Here is a 24,720-nt window from a genome sequence, read left to right on the forward strand (position 1 = left end):
TTCGTAAATCTTAAAAATAGACTGAAATGCTCGAGCTGGTGTGCAAAACAATGTCTTCTTTTTTTTTTCTGGATGTGCGGGATATCTCTATCTACAACGTCACAACTCCAACGTACCCTAGTCAAGTCATTGCCAGCCAAACAAAACGTGTGAAATGAGTTCTAACACCAGACCATGCAAAGAATCATTGTTGTTCCGCCTTCCCTAGCCCTGAATCCGCGTAAAACATCCCGTCGTAACCTCTAATTTAAGAGTTGATCAAACCAAATCGCAGATACTTTGTAACCAGCACCATAATGTATAAACCAGCCAATGAAGTGAGCTGTGAAAGTTAAGCGCCCAGCACTCTCAATCTCGGAAGCCGAATCAGCTCATTTCCATTCCGTCTTCATCATCGGCTTCGCTATCGAGAAGTTGGGTATGATTGCTGCTGACGCTTTCCTTTCGGCTCACAACGGAGCAGCCGTCACCAAAACGGGAGCCACCGAGTCCACCAACATACTCCAACTCATCACCTCCAACGACTCGGCCTTCCATGTCAATCTCCTGAGATAGTTCAACAAGTGCAGATCGTGGTAAGCGAAGAAAGCCTTGTGTGCGAACAATACGACCCCAGTGCGTGAGACAAAATTGCGCTGCGCGTTTACGTAGCCAATCCTCATTCGCAAGCCCGGCGCAATGCCATATAATACATGCATGGTCGACGTCGAGTTCCTTTGACAGTCGGTTAACACACAACAGTCGAAGATGTGGAATTCCATAAATGTTGGACATGACTAAGAGTCCAGCTACATCGGATAACTCAGTAGTTGCGCCACTTTCGTTGACCGATGTTCCGTGAATACTGTCTGTGTAGAGGTAGTAAAGAAACGCCTTGACGACAGTGTAAGGCTCGGGAATGTGCATCTTCTTGGTATGAAACTCGGCCATTTGAGAATTGTAAAGACGGGCGAAATGCGGCCAGCGGGCCTGGAGAATGAGCTTGTGGACGTGGATCGGTTGTGAGGTGGGGGCATCAGGGGCCAGCCAGTTCTGGTCCGTTGAGGCATTCACATTTCGGCTCATCATATCATCATCTTCATAGTCACCCTCCGAGGCCGTGATGATAAAATCAGTACCGCTACCAGTCTCGGGTGGCTGATCAAATAATTTAGCCAAGTCCGCGCCAAGCCCCTTTGAAGGCTGATCAATAACTCTTGTAGTTGGTCGAGACTCAGTGCGTGGCTCAACAGAAAGGTTGTTGCCAAGGAAGCCGTATCGGCGAAGATCGATCTCCATGATATCACTAGTACGGTCTAGTTAATGAGCTGTCCAAAAATTCTGATTCCACACCACATACCTTAAATACTCCTCGAAGCCATTAGGTCCAAGGTCAGACGCAGCAGGATCGGTGGGACACCCAAGCAGCCATGCTTTCGTGCCGTCCTCGTTCATGGTACAGTAGTGCCAACGGTAGCCGGATTTGAATATTTCACGGCCCTCGGCAAGCTTTTGCCATCGAAGTGTTGCTAGGTCAAGAGCCGACAAAGAGCATTCCTTAGACGTAATAGTTGCTGCTGGCGTGACAAAGTCAAGTAATGTGCCAGATGAGTAGACGTGGAAATGGATACCAGATCCCTGTGAAGGTATATTGGGACCGGAAACAAACTTCAATGACGAGATCGTTCCTGGTGCCATTGGAGCAAACGTCTTGAGTTGAAAAGATGGTGGGTTAACTTGTTGAGTTCTAGAATTGGCGGCATAGCCAGAAGCGCCCACAGCGGGTGGTGGATGTGACAGCGCGTAAGGTTGTCTAGGCGAGCCGACTGTTCGACTGGTGCCGGTTTGACGATCGAAAACACCAACATGGGGCGAAGACTCGAATGCTGGACTCCCTTTGAGGTCTAGCCACCAAAGATCTCCAATCTTGTCCATGTCCTCAGATAGACCGCCGAAGACCCATACACGATCTCCCCAGATGTACGCTGAGTGGTCGAAACGTCCCACAAAGCGCCAGGATCGCGACCATGTAAAGGTTTTCAAGTCGAGGTAGCAGATATCGTCAAGAACATAGTTGTCATGACCAGTGATACCGCCAACAATGAAGAGTTTATCTTCGTGTAAAACAGCAGCATGTCTTGCACGTCCCTTTGGCACAGGGCCCGATACTTGAGGCTGCATCCAGTGCGCCGTCTTCAAATCGAACATAATGAGATCGGACAGGTACGTTCGATGCTCGTTTTCGCCACCAAATACAAGAAGTTTGTCGCCCTGGTAGAGGGTAGCTGTGTGGCCTACTATTGTGTTAAAAGAGGGCAAGGCGATGCATTAGGCGCAGTTGCCAAAAGTACTTACCCATCCGCACGCCGGGAATATCACCGTAGTTGTCCACCAAGCTCCATTGGTGGCTCACCAGATCAAGTTTGAGAACATGATTGTACACCTCATCAGTGTATTGATCAAACCCTCCAAAAGCGTATATCTGGTTGTTGCCGCAGTATGTGACGGAGGCATTGACTAAACATGCGGGTCTTTGTCCAAGGGTCCTCGTTACCCTGGGTCGGTATCCGTCCAACGTGCCTCGATTCTTAATCGGCGAGTTGGGCATAATGTACGTGTTATTACTCGAGGCCGCGGACCCTGGGGTCTGGTCCATCGGAGACGTCGCTGGCTGTTGCGACGGCGTGGAAGAAGAGGTGGTTGACAGAGGTTGGTTAGTCGGGACACCAAACAGAGATTGCGACAAAGGCCCGGGGGTTCCTGGCTGAGGCTGAACCATGATAGGCAGTCAGAGTTCGTGGATGCTAAAACGGCATCTCAGTCGTGTCCGAGGTCGCAGAAAACGTCTCGCAGGCTGTATGTCTGCTGAGAAGATGGAGGGAGAAAATCGCTAAGCGGGAGGCAATCAGAGACTGAGGCAGCAGAAGCGCCTCAGCGTTGCTGTCTTACCGAGTGCAGGCACAGATGCGAATGTGGATGCAGGTAGTGCAGGTGCAAGTGTAATCTCGATAGAGACAGACGATAACGAGATGGTCTGCCGTCGCACGCTGCGATAGTGGAGGTCCAGCGTTCCTGCATTGACAATCCGAGGCCACTTAATTTGGGCAATCACGGGCCATCCTCTTTCTGTCTGCGGCCTGTCCGTATCTGTCGTGGCAACTGCCATGGAGGGACTCCATCCTCTAATTGGCTTATCCACTTAACGGCAGTACCCGATGGTGCACGTGACTGCCAAAACCCTTTCCAGCGTCAGATGGCCCACATTTTATTCACTTGGCTGGCCCAAGCGTCGTTGCCCGGCCGCAACGTTGGTGGGGCACAAAGTAAATAAAAGAGGAAGAGAGCTCTCCTGTCCAGCTAGATAGCTTCTTCTCTCTGTATCAAATCTCAGTCCCCCGTTCTCGATCTCAAAAAAACCCTGAAAAAAAAAATCGCTTTTGCTAAGCCTCTGAGCTTGGTGAACCTCCTAACTCTCAGGCTCTTTCCAAGAATCATTAGGTCTATTAGATCTCAGTGCTGCCTGCAGCCAATTAATCGCCTCCATACTCCGAGTAGTTCTTACGACGGCACCTTCCAACTTTGAATAAAACAACGAAGCAGAATACCAGCCCAAACAGAACTTCAGGAACCTATTGCTAGATTCCTTGGAGCTCGTTCGACTTTTCAGAGCTCTTGATTCAACGTTCTTCCTTCCAACGCATTTCGTTGGAGAGAGAGACAAATCTCTAATACGATACCCCACTTTCAGAACCCATTATGGCCACCGCTTCAGTATCGACCCCCATCAAGTCCCATAAGGGGCTCTTCTCTTCCAGGACCGCTGGCGGTCGGATGCCCCTTACTCCCTCTCCTCGTCAGCACTCTACCACCTCAGTGTCGGCGAATCTGAACTCCTCCCCCTTTACTCCTGAGAAGCAGTCTTGCAATGACACATACCGGGCATCTGGCAAGTCCACGTATAGCGGCAACCTCACAGCACACCTTGCGAGATCGACCACCAATAAGTCATCACACCGCGACTCTCCTAAGTCCAATATTGCCAGAGGCGTCTCTACCCCTCGCAGAGCTCTGGAGCTCGGAGTGTCCGATTTCACTTTAACTGGTACTGGCACCAAGACCCCTTCCAGCTCCAAGGTCAAGAAGGGCTCCCTGAGACAAAAGACTGCCAAGACGACCGCCAGCTATGGCGCAGACCGTTTTATTCCCAACCGGGGCGCCAGCTCCGCCATCGCTAACGTTGGCAGCGGCAAGCTCGATATGTCTGACAAGCGATCCAAGAGTGGCACTAGCGAGGCCTCGAATGTTCTGTCGTCGGCCACAGACGACGCCATTGCTGCCCTTGAGGGCCTCAACATTGACGAGGAGGAGCCTGCAACCTACTCGCGTCCTTCGCCCAATACCGTCGCCTATCAAGATTCCCTTGCCAATGCTTGCGGTGTCAGCCTCAACACTCGCATTCTTGAGTTTAAGCCTGCGCCCCCTGAGTCCTCCAAGCCAATTGATCTCCGCCAGCAGTACAACCGTCCCCTCAAGCCCGCAACTGCCACTTCTGCTCAGTTCCGTCGCCGCGTCGCAACTGCTCCTGAGCGTGTTCTGGACGCCCCTGGTCTGATCGACGACTACTACCTCAACCTTCTTGACTGGAGTTCTGGCAATCAGGTCGCCATTGGCCTTGAGCGAAATGTCTATGTCTGGTCTGCTGATGAGGGAAGCGTTAGCTGTCTCCTTGAAACGAGTCCTGACACTTACGTTAGCAGTGTAAAGTGGTCTGGCGATGGTGCCTATGTCGGCGTTGGCCTTGGTACCGGTGAGGTACAGATCTGGGACGTTGCCGAGGGCCAGAAAGTTCGCAGCATGTTCGGCCACGACACCCGCATCGGTGTGATGGGCTGGAACAAGCACCTTCTCTCCACTGGTGCACGCAGTGGACTTGTTTTCAACCACGATGTCCGTATCGCTGAGCACAAGGTGGCAGAACTCGTCTCGCACACATCCGAGGTCTGTGGCCTCGAGTGGCGATCCGACGGTGCCCAGCTCGCCACTGGCGGCAACGACAACCTCGTCTCTATCTGGGATGCTCGTTCTCTTTCTGTTCCCAAATTTACCAAGACCAACCACAAGGCCGCCGTCAAGGCTCTCGCCTGGTGCCCCTGGAACATGAACCTTCTGGCCACGGGTGGTGGCTCGTATGACCGCCACATCCATTTTTGGAACTCTACGTCGGGCGCTCGCGTCAACAGCATTGATACTGGCTCGCAGGTTACCAGTCTCCGGTGGAGCCCTCACTACCGTGAAATTGTCAGCTCTAGTGGATTCCCTGACAACTCGCTCAGCATTTGGAGCTACCCGACGTTGGTTCGTAACGTCGAGATTCCTGCACACGAGAGCAGGGTCCTCCACAGTTGCCTCAGCCCTGACGGACAGATGCTTGCTACTGCAGGTGAGTAGTACACAATATTCTATATCTGACAGTGACGTATACTGACGTTTGCAATGTAGCTGCCGACGAGAGTCTGAAATTCTGGAAGGTGTTCGAGAAAAAGGCGGGAGCTAGTGCCGGTGTCGGCGGCAGCAGCTCTTCGGCCAAAGCAGACATGGTCAAGCAGATGACCATCCGGTAAATGTCTTACCGTCCAAGCCTGGCGAATGTCGGTCCAACGACATCAACAAATGTAGGTATATCTCATTCTGGCATTTGTCGGTCATGGGTTCCTAGCGGTTGGGGTTCAACTTCAGCGAGGAGTTAGGGTTTTGCTGCATCCGACTCTACGTGGCACGAAAGAGCTTCTCCACGATGGGATATGAAATTGCTTGGTCATGAATAACGGCAGACGATACTGCCGACTGCTGTTTGGCGCGGGAAGGGATTGTCATTTTTGTGTTTTAGGGAACGTATTGTACAGGTTTACAAATGCGTACTTTTGTAACAGATTACGGCATAAGCTAAGTAACAAGAAGCCGCTTGCAATAAATGAGAAAATATCGGGTTTTAAAATAACTGCAAACTTGAGAATACTAAGTATATTGTGACGGCTTCAATTCTTTAGGCCCTGTAAAAGTGATGGCAGGGGTTGAGAAGGACCCTCCTCCCCCGCATTCTCGAAATTCATGCAGGGCGTCTGCCATCTTATCACCTTATCGCTTATATGGGTCCCGGGTGATCAACTCAGCCTTCCGCTGCGGCTGCCGCCTGCGCTGACTAATGCCTAGCACGACTGCTGCTTCGATGTCGAAAGGAAATCGACCGAACAAAGGCAACCTTGACCCATACACATCACCAGCGAAAAACAGGGCCCCCAACAAGACACCCTGGCACCACCAGATCTTGACGATACCAGCGAGAGGATTCTACATAGAAACAAACTCAAGCCTTGCAGTTACCAATTTCTACGTACGTGTGCCATCTTGGGCAACGAGAGTGGTGGATTAGGCAGACGTACGCTCATCAACAATTAATTGAGCGACCTTCATTAATCAGGCAAGCGCAACCAGCCACCTGGACGCTTAAGCAGCTGCGACAACGATCAAAATATCGAGAAATCAATAACTGCAAGGAGACTTGCTCTTGGTCAGGTGCGACGTCACGGTTACTTGATCAACGTGATACACCTACCACTTTACTCTACTAGCCGACAAGAATCTAGCAGTGAAACCCACCCACGACCGTCATCATGTCCAACAACGCAGTTGGAAATGTCTATTCTCAGATTATCGACGAGGTGATTAACTCATCGCGTGTCGACTTCGAGGAGGGAGGAGTTGATGAGAACGTCCTAGAGGAACTCAAGAAAGGCTGGCAGGAGAAGTTGTCGCAGCTCGAAGTGGCAAGCTTCCCATGGGACCCCAAGCCTGAAGCCGCTCCTCCTGCCGCCCCCCCTCCGACAACTGCAGTTCCCCCACCTCAAGCTGCCCCCTACTCCCAGGCTCAATTGAGTCCTCAACCGCCTTTGCCCGGCCTGCCGCTTCCTGTCGCCCCAGCTGATCAGGCCAGGAACCTTGCTGTTAAGGAAGAGCCCTACATCAAGCCCGAGCCTGGATTGCAGAATGTCGCCTTACCTCCCTCTCAAACAGATGCTCAAGGCGCCAATCTTGCTGCCATTCGCGCTGCGCAGCATGTCCGTGGCCAGTTCGGCGAGAAGGGCGCAGGCTCCATCAACGCGATTCAGTCCTCTGCCACCAACAGGCCTGCTGGCCAGCCTCCCCTCCCGCAGATGCCTGGCCAGCCTGTACAGCAACAGTACCGACCCAGCCAACCCCAGCAGCCAGGCCAACAACAACGGCCTACGAGCAATGGCCAACCTGGCTTAAACCCCTCGCAGACTGACGGCGCCATCGACGACGACTTCGACTTCGAGGGTGTTTTGCTCCAGCGCAATGCGGACGGCACCCAGCGCGAGCTCGGCCGCGTCGACATCGATCGCATGATCCACGCGCGAATTGCTGCCAACGCGAAGAGCATGGAAGGCGGCGGACTGATGCTGCCTCTGAAGGAAGCGACAAAACACAAGGCTGCTGCGAACTCGCGTTCCAAGGGCAAGGAACACGGTGTTGCCCCTTACGACGGCTATGACGATGATGAACTGGACGATGACGCTATCAACTCGGATCTTGACGATCCTGATGAGGACAAGGATGAGGATGAAGTCGATGACGAGGGCTTAGGCCACATCATGCTCTGCATGTACGACAAGGTTCAGCGCGTCAAGAACAAGTGGAAGTGCATCCTGAAGGATGGCGTTCTCACTGTCAACGGCAAGGAATACGTTTTCCACAAGGCCACTGGAGAGTACGAGTGGTAAAGGCGACACCCCCAACGGCCATGTCCTTAATCGTGGGACAATGACAACAATCTTCTTTCGGGTGCATCAAAACCCGAACTAAGAACTTATGATTCTATAGACTGGCACAGAGTGAGAAAGGAATCACTCATCCAGAGCTCTTTGCCATCAAGTTTTTCAGTCGATCGGTTCTATTTTTTTTGCGACAATTGCTTGCGCACTTCATCCACGACGTGGTACTTATTCGATGCTAACCGATGAAGAAGAAAGTTGGATTTCACGACCGGGTTTCTATCCCCTACCGTACCAAGACGGGTCTCGTCAATTCATATCGGTTTTCGCTTGCCATTTTCCGCATATGGCAGGGGGATTCTGTGAACATGGGGTTATCAGTATTGGCGGCGAGAGCAATAGGAGAAGAGCGTGATAAACAAATTTTGATGGGGAAAGAATAAGCAATGCAGTTTGGCAGTTTGGCCCTCCGCTCAGGGTAAAGGTGAGCAAGGGCAAGGGCAATGTCAGAGGTTTCTTCGTGCGCATTAGGCAGGGGGCTTTCCTATGGAATGCAGGCCTCCTCTTACAACATGACCGAAAATAAAAAAGAAAGTGTATAACAGCACCGTAGGTGAACTCTAGAATAGAACCTACTGCCACAAATTCCCTCTGTATACTCTTTGTGACCGTCGATCTGATGTTCTCATTGCCCGTATCTACAAGCTGATGTATTGACCTGTTGGCTATGTATGATGCTGCTTACGATGACGACTCTGATCCACGACCATGTCTAATCACAACTCGTTGCCTTCATCACGCAGCCTCACGTTATGCGCACGCTATTACCTGCATGCGTGGTCTTAAGAAGAACAAGGAGCAAAGGCATGAACACTATCGATTCTTTTAATCGAATCAGCTTATGAACATGCCTCCTTACCTTGTCCCATGTAAAGCATAGCTGGCCAAACCCTCTTTGACAGTCGCGATACCAGCTGTTTCCGGCATCTCCAATATCGAAACACGATGCAAACCCATGGCTAACTCGAGCGATACTTCCTATGCAATGGCATCCCTAGTAAGAGCTGGTGTTAAAGCTTCAGGGCCGAGGCTGAAGCATAGACAAACCTATCCAGTCAGTTTGCCTCTTGTGTCGCTTTTGTCATTATAGTCTGGTATGCTAGTACAGGATATGAAATAGAGGGGGACTTTTATCCACTTCTCTCCCTCGCCACCTAGTGACATCGACTCCCATTTCAACTCCACTGATAGATACAGTGCTTGTTCTCGTCCTGTTTTCGACCCATTTCTCACTCTATGTTTAGAAGTTGGTCTGCGTTCGAATGTCTTCCACACAGACATTTCCACACAGCAGTAACAGTACCTTAGACGCTCCTTGGGACGAGCTTGTCCTCTCAATATGCTCTACACCATTACTCGGCCTTTAAGAACCCGCTTCGGATAGACGACCTACTATTTGCCTTCTAGCTATTGACGACGATAGGGGTTACACAACGTGTGTTTTGCTACTAGATGTAGGACTTGATATTTCTACCACCCATGTAGCCCCTGCCACAGCAGGTACATGTAATTCATGTCAAGCCCAACCGTGTAACATAACATGAGACGTACTCATACCGTAGGCCAGCCGCTCGGTTTATTCACAAGCACAAAACAGAACCAGTGAGCTCGAGATATCCCATAAAGGAGGGACGAAGACCTGGCCGCCGTTGAGAAAGATTGGCAACATCGACGTGACAGCACGGCAAGCAGCCACGACGTTCATTTCAACAGCAGCAGAAGTGAACTTGTATGTGATATTGTATGCGGAACTGGTGGTGAATAAGGCGGCCTAAACAGAGCACTCACAACCTGCAGAGCCCAGCGTTACGGGTTGCTACTTGGGTTTATTCGCACAATTACAACATCATCAAACTCGGGCGTCGTCGGCCGAACGACCAAGTGGTTCTCTACCCCAGGATCTGGGTCAACTCCCCACCCCCCTCTTTCTCCGCGGACTATGCATCGCCGTGGTTGTGGCTCAGAAGACTGTCTCAAATCTGCCTGGACGGCTTCAGTAATATATTCAGATATACAGTCTACAGTAAACTGCTACCAGGGCAAGTGCAAGAACCAAGATGTGCTTCACGGAAGACTTCCAAGAAATCATCGGCGACAGACGCCGCCGGTCACGACCCGCACAATTGCTCTGTCAGTGCCACATCACAATCGAACACGGCAAATCCGTACAACTTGAAAAACATTACCGAAAAACGATTACGCGCACTACTCGCCTCGCTTGCCCTTTAACCGGGCCCAAGAAATTAGTCGGCGGGCAGCCAGATTGTGGGCAGACAGATCGTTTGTCTGCCCGCAATCTGGCTGCCGCTGATGTTGCGGAATTGAAGCCCGAACGAAAGGCGGCCGACGTCTGACAACCCCTCGCTCGGCTCGGGAAAGAGCGTACGTACATATCTGCCAGAAAAGGAAGAAAAGGAGCAAAAGAAGCTCGCCTCTATCTCGGCCTCATTCCGACAACGGTGGAGAACCGACCAAGTGCCGACGTTGCATGTTGTGTACGGGCTACACAAAAAAATTGCTAGGAAGTACTACTCTACAATGCTAAGAAGCCGAGGCTGGTCTCCGATGAGGTTCGGGCATCGGTACCGAGCAAACACCGGAGAGAGAAAAGTGAGAAGAGGTTGGCATGTTCGGATTGCGAGCTCCTCTTCCAGAGGGCCTTGTGAAGGGGCTGGTCTGTACATCTGATGAGCATCGTCAAGCACCCACTTGATTCCCTAAACCAACCGCGTGCTTTATTTGGTGTGTTGGGGGCCCTCGTCGCTTTCGAAGACAGCCCGCAGCGGGTAATTGTGCAGAAGGGCAAGGAAATCGTCGCACCAGGGCCGCCTTTCCGCGAAAACAGGGTTTCATTTTAATTGTATCGCCGTTTGAGGAACGCTTCATCTAGGACCTGTCATGGCCCATGGGATACCCCCTTCACGACCCCGTTTCGCCCTTCTGTGAGCTGAGCGGCCCACTGACTTCAATTCCGCACCCCCATATTCCTGCTCGGTTGCTTATGAACAGTGACAAGGTGATAAAAGTCAGAAAAAACTCAAGACGAAGGAGATGAAGAAGAGGGTGGGGGGGGGGGGGATAAAAAGGACGTTGTAACATGTATCGATTGAGTGCCACGCTAAAATAGGCCCCAGTAAGTAATGTTATAGTGGCCTTTCCCACAAAACGTGACTGGCGTAAGTTGTTGACTCCAGCCTCCGGGTCAGTCCTCGTACAAACATACATAAGCACAGGTACGGCCCGTTGAGGGGCCCAGATGCGCGTGCGCTGCAGCAGAACCACGATGGGACAGGGCAGGGCTCGACGGGAAAAACCATGTCATGGATGATCCCCTCCCACACTCTCCCTGGGACGGGCGAGACGCCTGCTTGGATCATGAATCACACCGTCAAGTTGTCCATCTGGTCTTGCCAACTTGCCCCGAATGTGGAAACCCGCTGTGGTTAAGGCGCTTAAACGCACTTCTTTGTGATTAACGATTTAGATTTCGACCTTGGCAGCATGGCGGCGGCGAAACGCCCGTCGCATGACACCACCGTGGTCCACCAGCACCCAACCCTCAGGTGCACACCAGAATGTGTCAGCGCCTACGACCAACACAGGCAGCTCTACCTGTGTTGATATCACCTTTGTCAGAAAAAGCCTTGTGTAAATTCTCTTGTCTCGTTGGTGAGAACGGAAGAAATAAAAATAGCGACTGTTCAGCAACAGCATGAACCGCTTGAAATGGACGGTACCCCAACGCAAAGTATTGCTTTATCCCTCAACGATGGCCAAGGCCGATGGTGAGGATCAACATCGAAGGTCGCACAGGTCCCTGGTGCCTACCGGACCAAGAAGTACCAATACGGCAAGGTCTTGGGGCACGGCACCCGAGTCAAAGGTGTATGACCGACGAGAAAGGTTGACTCGAGATTCATCGGACGCGTAGCTGTCTAGTGAACCGTGGCAGGGGCAGGCCATGGTTAGCCAGTCGGGGTAGGCACACATTACAACTGCTTGTCAGCGCAACATTGGATGACCAGTTGTCCAAGCATATGAAATCAGACCCGAGAGTTTGGAACCGCTATTGCAGGATTGCGTCCAGGATGCTGCGCCCTGTTGGTCAGCTTTGCTCGGAGATTTTGCTCTTCGCCTGCTCATTGTGTCGGCCATAGATTGCTCGAAAAGGAAACAGTGTAATTGACGCAATCAACTGTGGGCTTGAAAACCGAGATTCCCGCACTTGGTCGTATTACGGATGATCAAGTTGTGCCGCTTTGCTTCGTCCGCTGGCCACACACCAAATATATGCGTAATTCAGAATTGCCTGCAGATGGCAATCGTATCTCAGAATATTCCGCGACTGGTACTCGATGGGGTTCGCACCACATTGAGTGTTAATCGAGCCGGGGTCCGGGGTCGGTGGTGCATGGTCTTGAATGGACTCGGTAGTTCTTATACAGTTGCAGTGGCGTGAATTCTGTCAGCCGATGTTGGCGCTCGAGTGAAATGAACATTTGATGCAATTGCGATCGGCACCACATAACTCAGCGACCACTATGTTAGTGATCCCCAGGCTGACCGCCCCCTAAACCAAACTTGTGGCGGAAGCTCTGCCTGTATTCCAAAACGGGCCCAACCAAAACGCTGTGTCTGAAATGCAACGTCGAAGTTTAATCATCAGAGTCTGGGGGAAGCTACCCTTGAGAGAGTGTATTTCTATAAAAACAAAAAATAAAAACGGCCCGGAAACACAACCATGGTTTAACAACATCATCAAAGAAATCGTCTTTAACTTCCATAATATGCTGCTTAATCATAACCTGTTTAACACCTTTAGAGGTTCGCTGTGGAACAAGAGCGTTCAATCTAACGCATACTGGGTCAGTGAGACGAAGAGCACGGTGTTGGACCATGTTTAGTTTTCCTTTTAGTATGGCCTATGCCATTCTGGTAGTGTCCGTGAGCAACATATCTCTGTTGGTGGTGAAGGTGTTCCTGGAGGCTGGTTGAGGATTTTTAAATTCCCTGCTTCGTATTATCATGCTTCGGGACCCAACCAAAGATGCTAGCAAACTGGGAGCAATTTCAGCAACAAATAGTGATGTGTGATTTCCGCCGATCAAACTCACTGTGATGACAAGGGGTCTGCCAAGTCCACACTTAAAGGGCTGTAAGCCGCGCATTAACATGAATGCCCGGTCTCTCGGACGATGTAACCAACAACGGTGGGCTAGCGACAGCCTGGGCCGTGAGACTGCTGTGTGCTTCTTGGGTTCAATTAGAGACCCCTGGTGTTCCGTTTCACTGTTGGGAGAGAATGTACCGAAACCTCATCATGTGAGCACCATCTGCATCCACTACAGCAGGATTCGGCCGTTGGTGCTCACGGTAGCCTCGGATTGCTGTAGGTCCGAGTAGCCTTGAAAACGCGACTGGAATATTATGGTCCTTGATATTGAGTGACATTGAGTCGGGTTGCGGGGAAATAAAGACGACTGGAGCAATATCGACTGCCCGTGTCCTCGACAGAGGTTCTTCCCGGGCCCAGCTACAACCAGTGCAAAAGCTACGGCCACAGCCAAAGCTCGTCCTCGCCAACCATGTTTCGATTTAAGTTTGGCGCCGTCTATGCTGTCCAGTGTTTGCCATTCGGGACTTGAACTTGAGCCAGAGCGCTCATCTTGGCTGTCCCATTGCTCTGGTGTCGGTTCCGCCGTGCCGCAATACGGCTATGGAAGCGAACAGGAGGTGTGCTGGCGTCATATTTTAAGCAAGGGTCCATTTGCCCAGTGAGCTGGGACACAACAAGGGGAACAAGATAGGAGGTGGTGTTCGGGATTACTTGATACGCGTCGTCTATGATGCCTTAGGACCACATCTGTCCCGAGGCCCACATCGCTCTACTCATCTTTCTTTACGCCTAGGTAGGTGACTCAGGTGACGGGCTAGTGGCGGTGTCTGGGGGTCGTTGGCTGGTTCGAATTCCTAGGTCCGGTAGCGCCTGAACCAGATTGTCGGGTCCGAAGGCCCAGGGGTCAAGGGTCGAAGAGTGTCATCACCGCTGCCAACTCATCTAACCCCGACGTCAGCCTCAGACACCACCACGGACCCTGGGTTGTTTTTGTATGCGGAGCCGACCAGAAGCGGCAAATGCGTGGAATTGTCTCCAGCAATGGCCAATCACCCGACAAACAACTAGACAAAGGCCACCCATTGCCTCGGTCGAACGATACCATGCTGGAAAGGATCGCGAGCTCAATTTCAATCGTTGCAGCCTCGTGTTGGCCTACGCACAGGGGGTGCCTGCTCCTTGGCAACACCCAAGGCACACAAGGGAGGCCGGCAACCAGCCAGGGTGAACGGAACAGATGTGATGGTGAGTATTAGCCGCTCAAACGCTTCCTCTTTCGTGGAAATGTTACCGCTCCCGCCGATCGATTCCAGCCAGCTGGTACCTTGACTTCAGATGGTGTCTCTCCCTCCCCGCCGCCATTGGGCCTTGCCCCTCTGTGTTTGTGCAGACAAGACAAGGGTAGCAGCGGCTGACATATCCCTGACCGATGGTTTCGACCGAAGCCTGTCCCGATAGCTTTTCGCACGGGCATGATCTCTGCCATGGGCGCCAGAGAGACGTTGGTGGCGTGTTAGTCGAAGATGGGGCGAGCCTCGCTTGTCGCTGCAGGAGAGCTGCCATGCTGCAAAGCCCAGCTGGCTGCATGATGCGATGCATTGCACCCAGGCTCTTGGGATCAAAACCTGGTGCCGTGAGCTCTGGTCTCTTCTCCCAACAGTGTGCCTCCAGGATTCGAGGGGGCACCTGAACCATAGTGTGTATACTCCTGTGGGTGGGTAACATTGTCCGCGAAGGAATAGTATGCCGGCTGACCCAGCGCTGTTGCCCTCGTACGGAAATCGCGAGGAACACACCAGCCTCCAGGCTCGATACCATTTTAGGGAGGACTCACCCGCTCGCAACAGATTGACGGGAATCTCCGTTGCATACCTCAACTGTCTTGGTGGATTACTGTTTGTTAATCACTAATTATCTTTTCTTACGCAAGGACGCGTTGAAGCACTGTACAATAAGTCTCAAGACACATTGATTGCATTCGTCGGGACAACAGGGTTCGGTTCCGGATGATTTTGCAGCCCATGCAGCATGCTCGGCGTTCCAGGAACCTTGATGCTCGAGTCGTGGGGCAGTAGGGAAGAGTGGGAGTTCCGAGAAGCTGGAAGCTTTGGCGTTCCCCTGCATGGAAGGAACGGTACATACTGTGCAAGGCAATGTACCTTATCTGACGGCGTATGATTGTATATAGTGTGAGGTGCAGTAGGCTTCGCTAGCGTTTGCAGGCAGCCGTCGTGTTCTTTGTAGTACAGAATAAGATGGCACTAATCAACATGGGCGTGTGTATGTATCTTGGCAGTTGGCAAAGCCAGGTGACTTAGCCGGAACGTCTTGGGGTGGCTGGTGCTGGATACTGCTTGGAAAGTGAAGGGGTTTTCAATAGACGGATTGGGACATAGATTCCAGTCCTGGGTGACGGACTCGGGGGTCCCATCGCCGACGACAGTAACGTCTAAAATATCGTGGCGGAGGCAGAGCATGAGTGCAGCCCTGGACTGTTACTTTTCTTTTTCAGTCAGTCTCTTTGACCCCGCAAGGTGTAGAGGTGTATGTGTATCTGTATTTGGCTGTTTTTCTATGGATAGAGACTTCCGAAAATATGAGTCGTTTTCTGCTCTTTGATCTTCCAACCACATGCTTTTTTCTCACGGAAAGGTTTCAACACCTTCCCCGAGAAACGAAGCACAGGGGTTGTGAACATCGGCCAGTAGGCTTTCGACGCTAGACGAGGCCGACATAAGATCAGTGTAGTTTGCTGGGTCGGGGAATTGGTACCGCGGAATAGGAATTCGACTGGATGCGGTTCATTTTGTTTCGCTGTCAACGTTGCACTCGATTGGGCTAAGTCACCGAGCCGCCAATCGTCACAACATGGCTAGTACTATGCGCCAGTGCTGCATGGTCAAGTCACTTGTGCAGGAGTGATGGATGAAAAGAGATTGGGATTTTAGGTCAGTGTTCTGGAACTCCAGTTAGTTGCATCAAAGCAAGGTAACGTTATCACTTAGCCCAACCAGCCAGTCGCGGTACAAATTCAAGCCAGGCACAACCACGAGAATAAGCCAGTGTTGGTGTGTGGATGGGTATGATGTGGTATCTGTGGGATGATTGACAGGGAACTGGGAGGAGAAGAGAGAAACATTCCTCACCCTTGGAACCCGATGCTGGGACTACATGTCGAAAGGGCCCATCCCAGTGACGCGCAGTGTTTGGAGAAAAGGAGTTGAGGCCCATTTGTTATGTAAGGACGGGAATTTGTGATACCGCATGGATGGCGATGACGGTGACAGCAGGGTGCGGTGAGCGTTAGTGCCGTGGTTTTTTTTTTTTTTTTTTTTTTTTTTTTTTTGGTTTTTTTTAAACACACCCCAACATGGATTGGAAGGATTCCAGGTGCGGGGTGTGGCAGGCTCATGCCGTAGCTTGTCCTGTGTTCAGGAACAGAAAAATGAAAAAAAGAAGTCAAGGCTGGAGAGACCGAGAGTGTGCGGTGTGACAGCGTGTCTAAGAGGTGCATCCGGTGAAGGAAGATGTCTCGAACCTATAGCAACACTGGTAGGTAGTCGGAATGTCAGTGTTGGTAAATGACCAAGTAAAGCATTCCGGTAGAGTCTGATGCTCGGTGTGGGGTGATTGGGGATGTGACGCATCTGGCAGAGTTGTGTCAGAAGGAGTGAGATATGACTTGCTGAATTCTTGGTAGACAGCTTCCATTGCCAATTGGTTGTGGAGAATGCTACTGCACCAAGTACTCTGGAGGCAAGGACGATCAAGGAGGGCGGCAATGACAAAATGAGATCGGTGACATTCTAGCGCGCGCCTGTTTGAATGAGACATGACGAGAAGTTGGCTGGGCTTGGAAGCCGTTACCGATCGAGGAAGGTGGAAGGTGTGATGCGCGCCTTACGAGGTCACTAAGGGAAAGAACACTTGCCGCGCTATTGCGACTTCAGGCCGGAAAGTGCCAACGTCTAGAGTTGCCCAAACCGACGAAACCGGCAGCAATTAGCTGGGATGCGAGCCAGAATAATTACTTGTGCACATTTGATGTCGACATATTATTGAGAATAAAAATAAAACACAACCAAGTTGAGGCTAAATACTAGGTGGGTTGGTACATCATAAACACAAATGCATCAAAACAGGGCGACATTTTCCTCCGAAAAGGCATGCGATGAGAGATGTGCAAGAAAGAGAGAGCGTGCAAAGGATACTGCGCTCAACCATCTGAAGGAAAGGAGCTTCCGTTTCTATCTAGTCTTAAGTCCGGCATTGGAAGTGACTTTAGGTTCCTCTTTGACAGTAGATGTAGTGGATAAGAGGACTTGGGTAAGCGTTTCTCTGGGTTGAAGTGAAGTGGTGACATGAAAGAGGTCGTGTTTCCCACTTTTCCAGCGTCTACGTGTAGAAGCAGGACCGAGTCCCCACCAACAGTCCGTTCAAGATGGGCTAAGGTACGACTCTTTGCGTAAGAAACACAGCCTGATATGAGTGAGTGTGTGAGCATGCGAATGAGCTTCAGCTTTCTGGGGTGTTCAGCAGCCATGGACAAGGCTCGTTACGGGTAACAAGCCCCTCAATCTGCACTTCACCTCCACCTGTCCCCGTGCCATGCCGCGACACTGGGCAGCTTTTCGAGTTCCTTGGTGTTTCACCGGGCCAGGGTGGGACGGAGGAACGCACGATTGGTATGGAGGCGCGGGAAGAGATACAAGGGACCCCTGGGAGAAGACTTCAGACGTCTTTACAAGGGATCTACTGAAAGGACTTCTGGCAATGAGGAAAAAGAAAAAGAAAAAAGGAAAAAGAAGAAGAAGGAGAAGAAGAAAGAGGTGGCCGGGGAGGAAGAGACGGTCGAACAAGGTGCTTGCAGGCCTGCAGGTTTGCCAGGGCTCCTGGCAGCTTCTAGCCACAGATTTCTGGGACTTTGCCAGGGAGGCGAAAGACAGGCTAGACGGACACTAAAAACCGTCGACATGCGTCTTATCCCATAGATTTCGAGTCCGTTGTAAAGGCTGGACAGAGAACATCATGTGGGTCAAAATGCAGTGCTTGCCTGCTTGCCTGCTTGCCTGCTGTTGGTGCCCTATCTCTGGGATCCTTTGACGAGAAGGGGAGGGGAGGGGGGAGGATGGCTTAACATAGATAGTCGCATGGTACCGATGCTACGCAGTAGGCCATGGGGAGAGAGGGTTTTTGTTTGTTTCTAGAGCAAAAAAACCAGATATGCCATGTTGGGGAATATCAAATCATATTGCTCTTGGGCAGGCACATGTGTATCTGATAATACGCACTCAGTGGACTGGTTTTCCCGGTTCAGAAGGGAGAAGCCCTGAAACGGAGACAGTCTTGAAAGGCCTCTCTTGGGGCTAGGTGCAAGACATGGAATAGCAAGCCAGGCACGTATGCAAGAAGCTCTGTACACGACAGTGTGAGCGAGGGGAGGTGAGGCCCCAACCATGCCATCCATGCCTGGTGTCTCGCCCTACGTCTGGCCAACCAGCCCAGGAGGTGACGGAAACATGAAGGGTGGGAATCTGAAATCTGCGGGCGGGTACCCTCCCCTGATCCGCTCCACTAACCCTACCCTACTGGTAGACGTACAGTAGCGCGGTGTAGTGTGGTGGCCTGCATGGCTATGCAGTTCATGGCACCCGGGCTCTTGGATGGGGAGGCTGGAGTCTGGACGCATCAAAGGAAATGAGTGAACCAAGTTGAGGAGTGGATGGATAGACCTGTGCGTGGGTATGAAGTATGTGTCAGCCAGTCCTAGTCTATGTATTATACTACATTGTGTATGTATGCATGCATGTATGTATGCCTCTTGCCTTTTATAATAAGCGTCATTCTCAAAAATAGCCATCAACAACCCAACTCGCAGGCCAGGGTTGGTATTATTTTTGTTTTGCTCTTATTACTTCAGACACCTACCTGCTACTTCTTCGTTTTAGGATACGGAGGGAGAGAGAGAGAGAGAGACTGAAGAAAGGAAGTTGGGTTCAGGCGTCCAATGGATGATGTGAGACATTCCTTCCAGTGGCGCCGGGTGCCGGGCACTAAAGCGATCCAGGCAAGGACGATGCAAATAATCAAGTGAGGTAAGTTCACTGAGGGTGTACTACTAAGGCAAGAGAGGGGCCACTTAGTCCTTCCTGTTACCTACTAAGACACTTACTCGACGTACGTGCCTGCGTAGTTTTTAGCGCTTGAACAGGGAAAGAACACAGTTGGGAATGGAGGAACTCAACGATGCATGAAGCGGTCAAGTAAAAGAGAGGGCAAGGTGGGATGTGATGGCAAGAGCAGACGAGGGGGCAGAGCGTGGAGGGGCAAGGGACGAGGGGGGCGTGATTGGATGGAACATGGGAGAATGCACCCAATCTTCCATTGCTAAATAAAAATCGACGCCCCGAGAAACGGGTTCCCAGTATTTCTCTCGCATGTTGCCGTCGTCATACCTTGACACTCTTGGGCTTTCCCTAGCAGCAGTTGTTCACCGCGGGGTCTGTCATGTCCTGTTTCTGTCCCGTACCCGTCGTACCTGTACCGCCGTCCCCCGTTCCCAAGCACCCAGGACCCCCCAGTCTCAGGTCCAACGAACGAATTGAATTACACTACGCCCCTTTTTCTGATCCTGTTGGTGGATTCAACCCCATGTCCCCTCTCTAGTCGACTTTTTCCCTCCTCAACCTCCACCCGCCCAATATTACAGAAGGTATCCGTCCATACCTTACCTATACCAACCTGTCTATTCACCTGCCTGTCCGTACCTCTCAGCACCCTCTCGTCAAACGAATCTGTCATGCCTGCCGCATGAGCCCGGGTTTTGATATTATTAGCGAGGTAAGTAAAAAAGAAAAAGAAAAAATAATGCCTTCATAATGTCCCATACCTTGCCTATGCCCATTGTCTGGACCGGGTTGTTATCATGATGATATAGCAGGAGGCAGCAAAAGCAAAGAGAGAAAAAAAAAAAGGGAAGGAAAAAAAAAAGATGTACAACAACCTGTGGACCTGGAGACAAGATGGGACCAGACCAACAGCGGCAAGACGGACAGGGCTAGACGAGGGGGCAAGAATGGTACTTGGACATTTTGGCGACGCTGCCCTGCACGGTCGAGTGAGTGCGAGATTTTGCACATTTGAGTAGGCCCGCCATCTCCAAAGCTCCATCCATCACATTGACACCCACAGGGGCCACAGACACCAGGCACAGGCATAGGCACAGACAGGTACTGTCACTGGCACTGACACTTGCCCCCCCCCCCCCCCCCCCCCCCCCCCCAAAGCCACCCCCCAGGGCCGTGATGGACCTGATGGAATTGGCAACCGCAGCGCCGGCAGGGAACAGGGAAAATACATTGGATCGAAGTTGGAGACGAGAATGAACAAGCCCACTAATTCTACTTAACAGTGGGAAATCCCCCGAACCACAGGAGGCGGAGAGACCAGAGAGACCTAGCGACGCAAGCACATCTTGAAAGGACGGGAGATTAAGCAAACCCATCCGTAAGGCTACTTTATTCTTCTTTGCAACAAGAGCACTGAATACTACGACTACGACGAAATACTACCCACCCACTACAACGACAAAGACCGAAAGGAAAGAAAGGCCGAAAAGACAAGATAAGAAGACAAAGACAAAGACCAATCATAACGGCATCGCCTTTCTGTTCCACTGATCGGAAGAATATTCGAATTCTTCTCAACTGCCTGCCTCTCTCCCCTTACCTACGCTGACCGCACTTTGCCGTCTTTCCTTCGCGGATGCGGATACTTGCTTCTTCCGCTTATTGATACCGGCGGACTCGACGGCGCCTGTATTACACCTTCATATTCTCCATCTCTTCGCACCAACATAGGGGAAGCTTGCTCGCGTATGCTGTGGACAGACGGGGACGTGCTTGCTTGCTGTTCACTTGCATCAGCTTTTGTTGATTGCGGTCAGGGTTCATTCACTTAACCCCCTTTCCAACGTTGCAGCACAGCGACCAGTCCATACCCGTCTTTACCTTAGTAGGTAGTTCACAGACCCTACAGTTACCTCAGCTGCTAGGTACGGTACGGTAGTGCTGAGCCCGAGACTAGGAACTCCTGGCTTTACTTTACTAGGGCTCTACCTAGTACTACTAGGCTGTGGTGTGAGCTATCTCTTCTAGCTCACACGGCTGACGGCTGGCCTACCTTCAAACCGCAAACCTTGGTCTGGATACTTTCTTCCTTTATTACTCCCTACATCCCATCCCGCCCAGATCGCTGTTCCTCCCGCTCCCGCCCGCCGCCGAAACGAACCCGACCGACCCAAACCGCCTGCGGGGTCCCTTTTACCTCTCTCTCTTTTCGTTTTGCCTTGCAACTCTCAATCACATCACCTTGCGTCTACCTCAACCTCGAGACCCTCGAGACCTCAAACGCGAACGCGACCCCAACCTTGACCGCAATTTTGACCTGCCCTTCTTTTCCCATCTGGTTCACACCTATTTTGGTATCTTTTTGTCGCAAGGTCAACTCTATTGGAGATCCCGGTTTCTTCGTCCATTTTGAGCACCTAAACCCAGCTTTACTTCGGAATTCTTTTACACATTGTACGCCAAGATATTTCAACAAAGTCGCCTTAGAAACTACAATCCCAGCCCAGCCCAACCCACAGCAGCTTAAACCTGCCTGGCCAACGGTTTTTATCTCTTGCGACGCTGCTCGTCGTCTTCCAAACCATCGTCTTTGGCTAAGTCTCCAAGGCTTCAACACGACAACCAAAAAAAAAAAAAAAGGCCGATTACCGCAACACCGGGCCTCGTCTGTATCACTTCCTCACCTCTTTGTACGGCACCAAACGAATCTACCCCGGCCGGACAAAGTGAAGGTTACCAGGTGGCCTAACCCGGTACGTCAATTGTGTGCTTTCATTTTGTCGTTTTGCACCATGATCTTCCAGTACCAACCTTGAGCCCCATCCTGTTCAGATGATCCTGCACCTGATGGTGACAAACACACCAACGCAGACTTGCATTTTGCACCATCCTTCCGCAGCTTCTCTTCCTCCTGCTTTGTTGTTGGCCGTTACTGCGGCCATTGGCATGCAGGTACATGTACTGATACGCTGCTGTCAAGGCCCAGCAAGCGGCCCTCGTCTCTGCCCTGGCTTTGGAGTGACCACACCTGAACCCATGTCATGCTCACCCTTCTTCTCATCTCAAAGGGTGTGAAGCGTGCTGCAGCTTCTTTTCTCTGGCCGCATCGCTCTTAACCGACTTGTTGGCTGGGCCTTGAGTTGTCGTGCTATGCCATCAACTTTGACCTACAACGAACAGGGCCCTGGACAAGCAAAAGCAGAGCGATGGACTAGTGTTTACGCACGCGCCCGCTCGCCCACCCGTGTCTGCGTGTGCCAACGGTCGTCGGTGCAAGCGCAAGTGCAACTGCACCATGGTGAGTTGTGTGTTTTGTTGTTACTGTGGTAGTGGTGGTGGTGGTGGCGTCGGTGTTGGCAGCGGTCAATTTTCTTCCCTTTTTGGCCGTCAGTATCGTGTACTGTTGTTGGCGTGTATCTCTTTATGTGAGTGAGTAAGAGAGACTGGTGCCAGTGCACTGGTCCTCTGGACATACAAGAACTAGTCGAGTTGCCCATATTCCTCTAAAGTAGGAATCAGACTTGCTGCTTACATCCTCCTGGGCCCCTTTCCTCCGCTTAACTGTTACATCTGCCGTGGATTACTCCCTCCTTCTGTCTTTCTCGGTACCCTCACTCAAATCAGACCTTGTTTGGGTCACGTTCCCCATAAAAAGACAGTCTTGTTGGCGGCCTTACTCCCTAGATGACATTCAGCTTGGCTGTGTGCGTGTCTCTTTACTCTGTGTGTGCGTGTGCGTGCGTGTGTGCTTCCATCGACTTGCAGCTACCTTTCCTTGTCTGCGTTACAATCGTATCCTCGTTTCATTTCTCTCCAAGACTCACTACTGCACGCACACTTTAAATTGTCCGCTGTCTCATTTCCAATTCTTCAAAGCGAAAACCGAAGTCAGCTTTCTTTATGTTTCAGAGTTACCAGCCTTGCATTATACATTAGGTTTCCTTCTGAAGTTATCTTTAACCTCTCGGTCAACCATTGCTAATCTGCCAGGCCGCGTATAGTGTTGCCACATCGTTCATGTACTAGCGCCTTCTAGTCGCAAATGAGTTGCAGCCTGTTCTACTGAACACAACACGACGCCTTCGCACCACTGCTGCCCACTCGAAACCTGGTCTCCATACACATGGTAGCCATGTCTCAACAAAGGTACGAAGCCCGTCTTGGGTGCCGGCTCCTCTGACTGCCCTTCTCGTTGACATGCGACACTGACTCGGGATTTTTATTTGCGCTTGTAACAGTGGGACTCAGGAAGTCGTATCTGACTACTCTGAAAACGGCCGCGGCTACTGCGGATACCGAAGAGGCAGATATTTACTTCCTATCGATGATGTACGTTGCGCAGATAGACTTACTCTTGAGAGCTTCCCCAGTTGACAAGGTGACTAGGCCGAGCAAGACAGACTTGACATTTTTCATAAACTCATTGTTCTTGCGAGAAATGAAAAGCTCTTCGAAGTGCCTCCTCCCAAAGGAGCCCACGTCCTCGATATCGGAACGGGGACTGGAATTTGGGCGATTGATGTTGCCGAGTATGATGCCCACTTTCCCTTGCCCTACTGCTTCATCAAGGCTTACAGTAGCTAACAACCACCCACAGTCAGCTCTATGCCCGTTCAGAAGATGCTAGCGATCTGGTTGAAGGGTGGGATCTTGCTATGATCCAACCCAGTGCGTATGTGTTACACATCTTAATGTGCACTTGATGTATTTAATTGCTTACTTTCTTCCCTCACAGGATCCCTGCAACCGTCAAGTTCACGCGCACTGATGTTGAGTCGCCCTGGCCAGCTTTAGAGCAGACGTTGGACATGATCCACATTCAAATGATGCTCGGCTGCATAAGAGACTGGCCAGAACTCTACAGAAAGTCTTTCAGGCACCTGAAACCAGGCGGCTACATTGAGCAAGTGGAAATCGAATGGGTTCCTCGCAGCGATGATGGTACCTTAGCACAGGATTCACCTCTTATTCACTGGAGCAGTACGTTGTCCCATGCGATGAGGACGTATGGACTGCCCATAGACGTATTCGATGCAGGGGCCGAGCTCCGGGCTGCAGGTTTCACCAACATCACTGAGAACATGGTCAAATTGCCAGTCAGCCCATGGAGCCCTAACGAAGCCGAAGCTCTCATCGGCCGATGGTTCAATCTTGGTCTGACGCATGGTTTGGAGGCCATGACTCTTGCACCATTCACTCGAGTAGAGGGCTGGTCTAAGGCTCATGTGGACGAGCTCGTAGAGGCACTCAAAAGGGACATTTGCCGGCTGAGCGTCCATGCCTACTGCAGAATGTGAGTTTCCGCATGCACACTTCCGTTGCATACTGACTGCCACTACTTATTGATTCATGTGTCCTGGGACTAATTGTCGTGTGTAGGTTTGTTTGGACGGCGAGGAAACCCGGCCAATGATTGTGAAAGGGGAGAGCCCAGATTGCCGATGGCCCCAATCATCTCACCGTAGATGAGGGGCTTCAGCGGCTAACGTGACGGTTGAACTTCGTTAGCGATTCTCCTGCCGTCACCCTCCGTTGCAAGTCCATTGTGGCCCGAAAATGGCCGGGTCAAGTCTGCCACGTCGGATACCTCGCGAAGCCAACACCTGTCAATGGGACCACTATAGCGATTGAATTTTTTTTTTTCTCC

The 24,720-nt window shown here is 51.4% G+C and overlaps 4 protein-coding genes across 4 annotated transcripts; 3 read left to right on the forward strand and 1 right to left on the reverse strand.

The window, feature by feature from the left end:
- Nucleotides 1-366: 366 nt before the first annotated feature.
- CTRU02_209945 (kelch repeat protein) lies at nt 367-2,758 on the reverse strand (the record flags this gene model as incomplete). The annotated part of the gene is made up of 3 exons (XM_036720760.1): nt 367-1,285; nt 1,340-2,273; nt 2,335-2,758. The coding sequence occupies 3 exons, from the start codon at nt 2,756-2,758 to the stop codon at nt 367-369; spliced, it is 2,277 nt and encodes a 758-aa protein (XP_036587600.1).
- Nucleotides 2,759-3,735: 977 nt separating this feature from the next.
- Nucleotides 3,736-5,600, forward strand: CTRU02_209946 (WD repeat domain-containing protein; the record flags this gene model as incomplete). Its single annotated transcript, XM_036720761.1, has 2 exons — nt 3,736-5,419; nt 5,479-5,600. 2 exons carry the CDS (start codon nt 3,736-3,738, stop codon nt 5,598-5,600), a joined length of 1,806 nt encoding a protein of 601 aa, XP_036587601.1.
- Nucleotides 5,601-6,650: 1,050 nt separating this feature from the next.
- CTRU02_209947 (transcription factor tfiia complex subunit) lies at nt 6,651-7,778 on the forward strand (the record flags this gene model as incomplete). Its single annotated transcript, XM_036720762.1, has 1 exon — nt 6,651-7,778. The coding sequence occupies one exon, from the start codon at nt 6,651-6,653 to the stop codon at nt 7,776-7,778; it is 1,128 nt and encodes a 375-aa protein (XP_036587602.1).
- A 15,418-nt stretch (nt 7,779-23,196) lies between these two features.
- CTRU02_209948 (regulator of secondary metabolism (methyltransferase domain-containing protein)) lies at nt 23,197-24,486 on the forward strand (the record flags this gene model as incomplete). Its single annotated transcript, XM_036720764.1, has 6 exons — nt 23,197-23,219; nt 23,312-23,402; nt 23,460-23,602; nt 23,671-23,745; nt 23,809-24,366; nt 24,453-24,486. 6 exons carry the CDS (start codon nt 23,197-23,199, stop codon nt 24,484-24,486), a joined length of 924 nt encoding a protein of 307 aa, XP_036587604.1.
- Between the last annotated feature and the right edge of the window lie 234 nt (nt 24,487-24,720).

This window comes from Colletotrichum truncatum (assembly GCF_014235925.2).
Source record: "Colletotrichum truncatum strain CMES1059 chromosome Unknown Contig_0006, whole genome shotgun sequence".
Classification (NCBI taxonomy): Eukaryota; Fungi; Ascomycota; class Sordariomycetes; order Glomerellales; family Glomerellaceae; genus Colletotrichum; species Colletotrichum truncatum.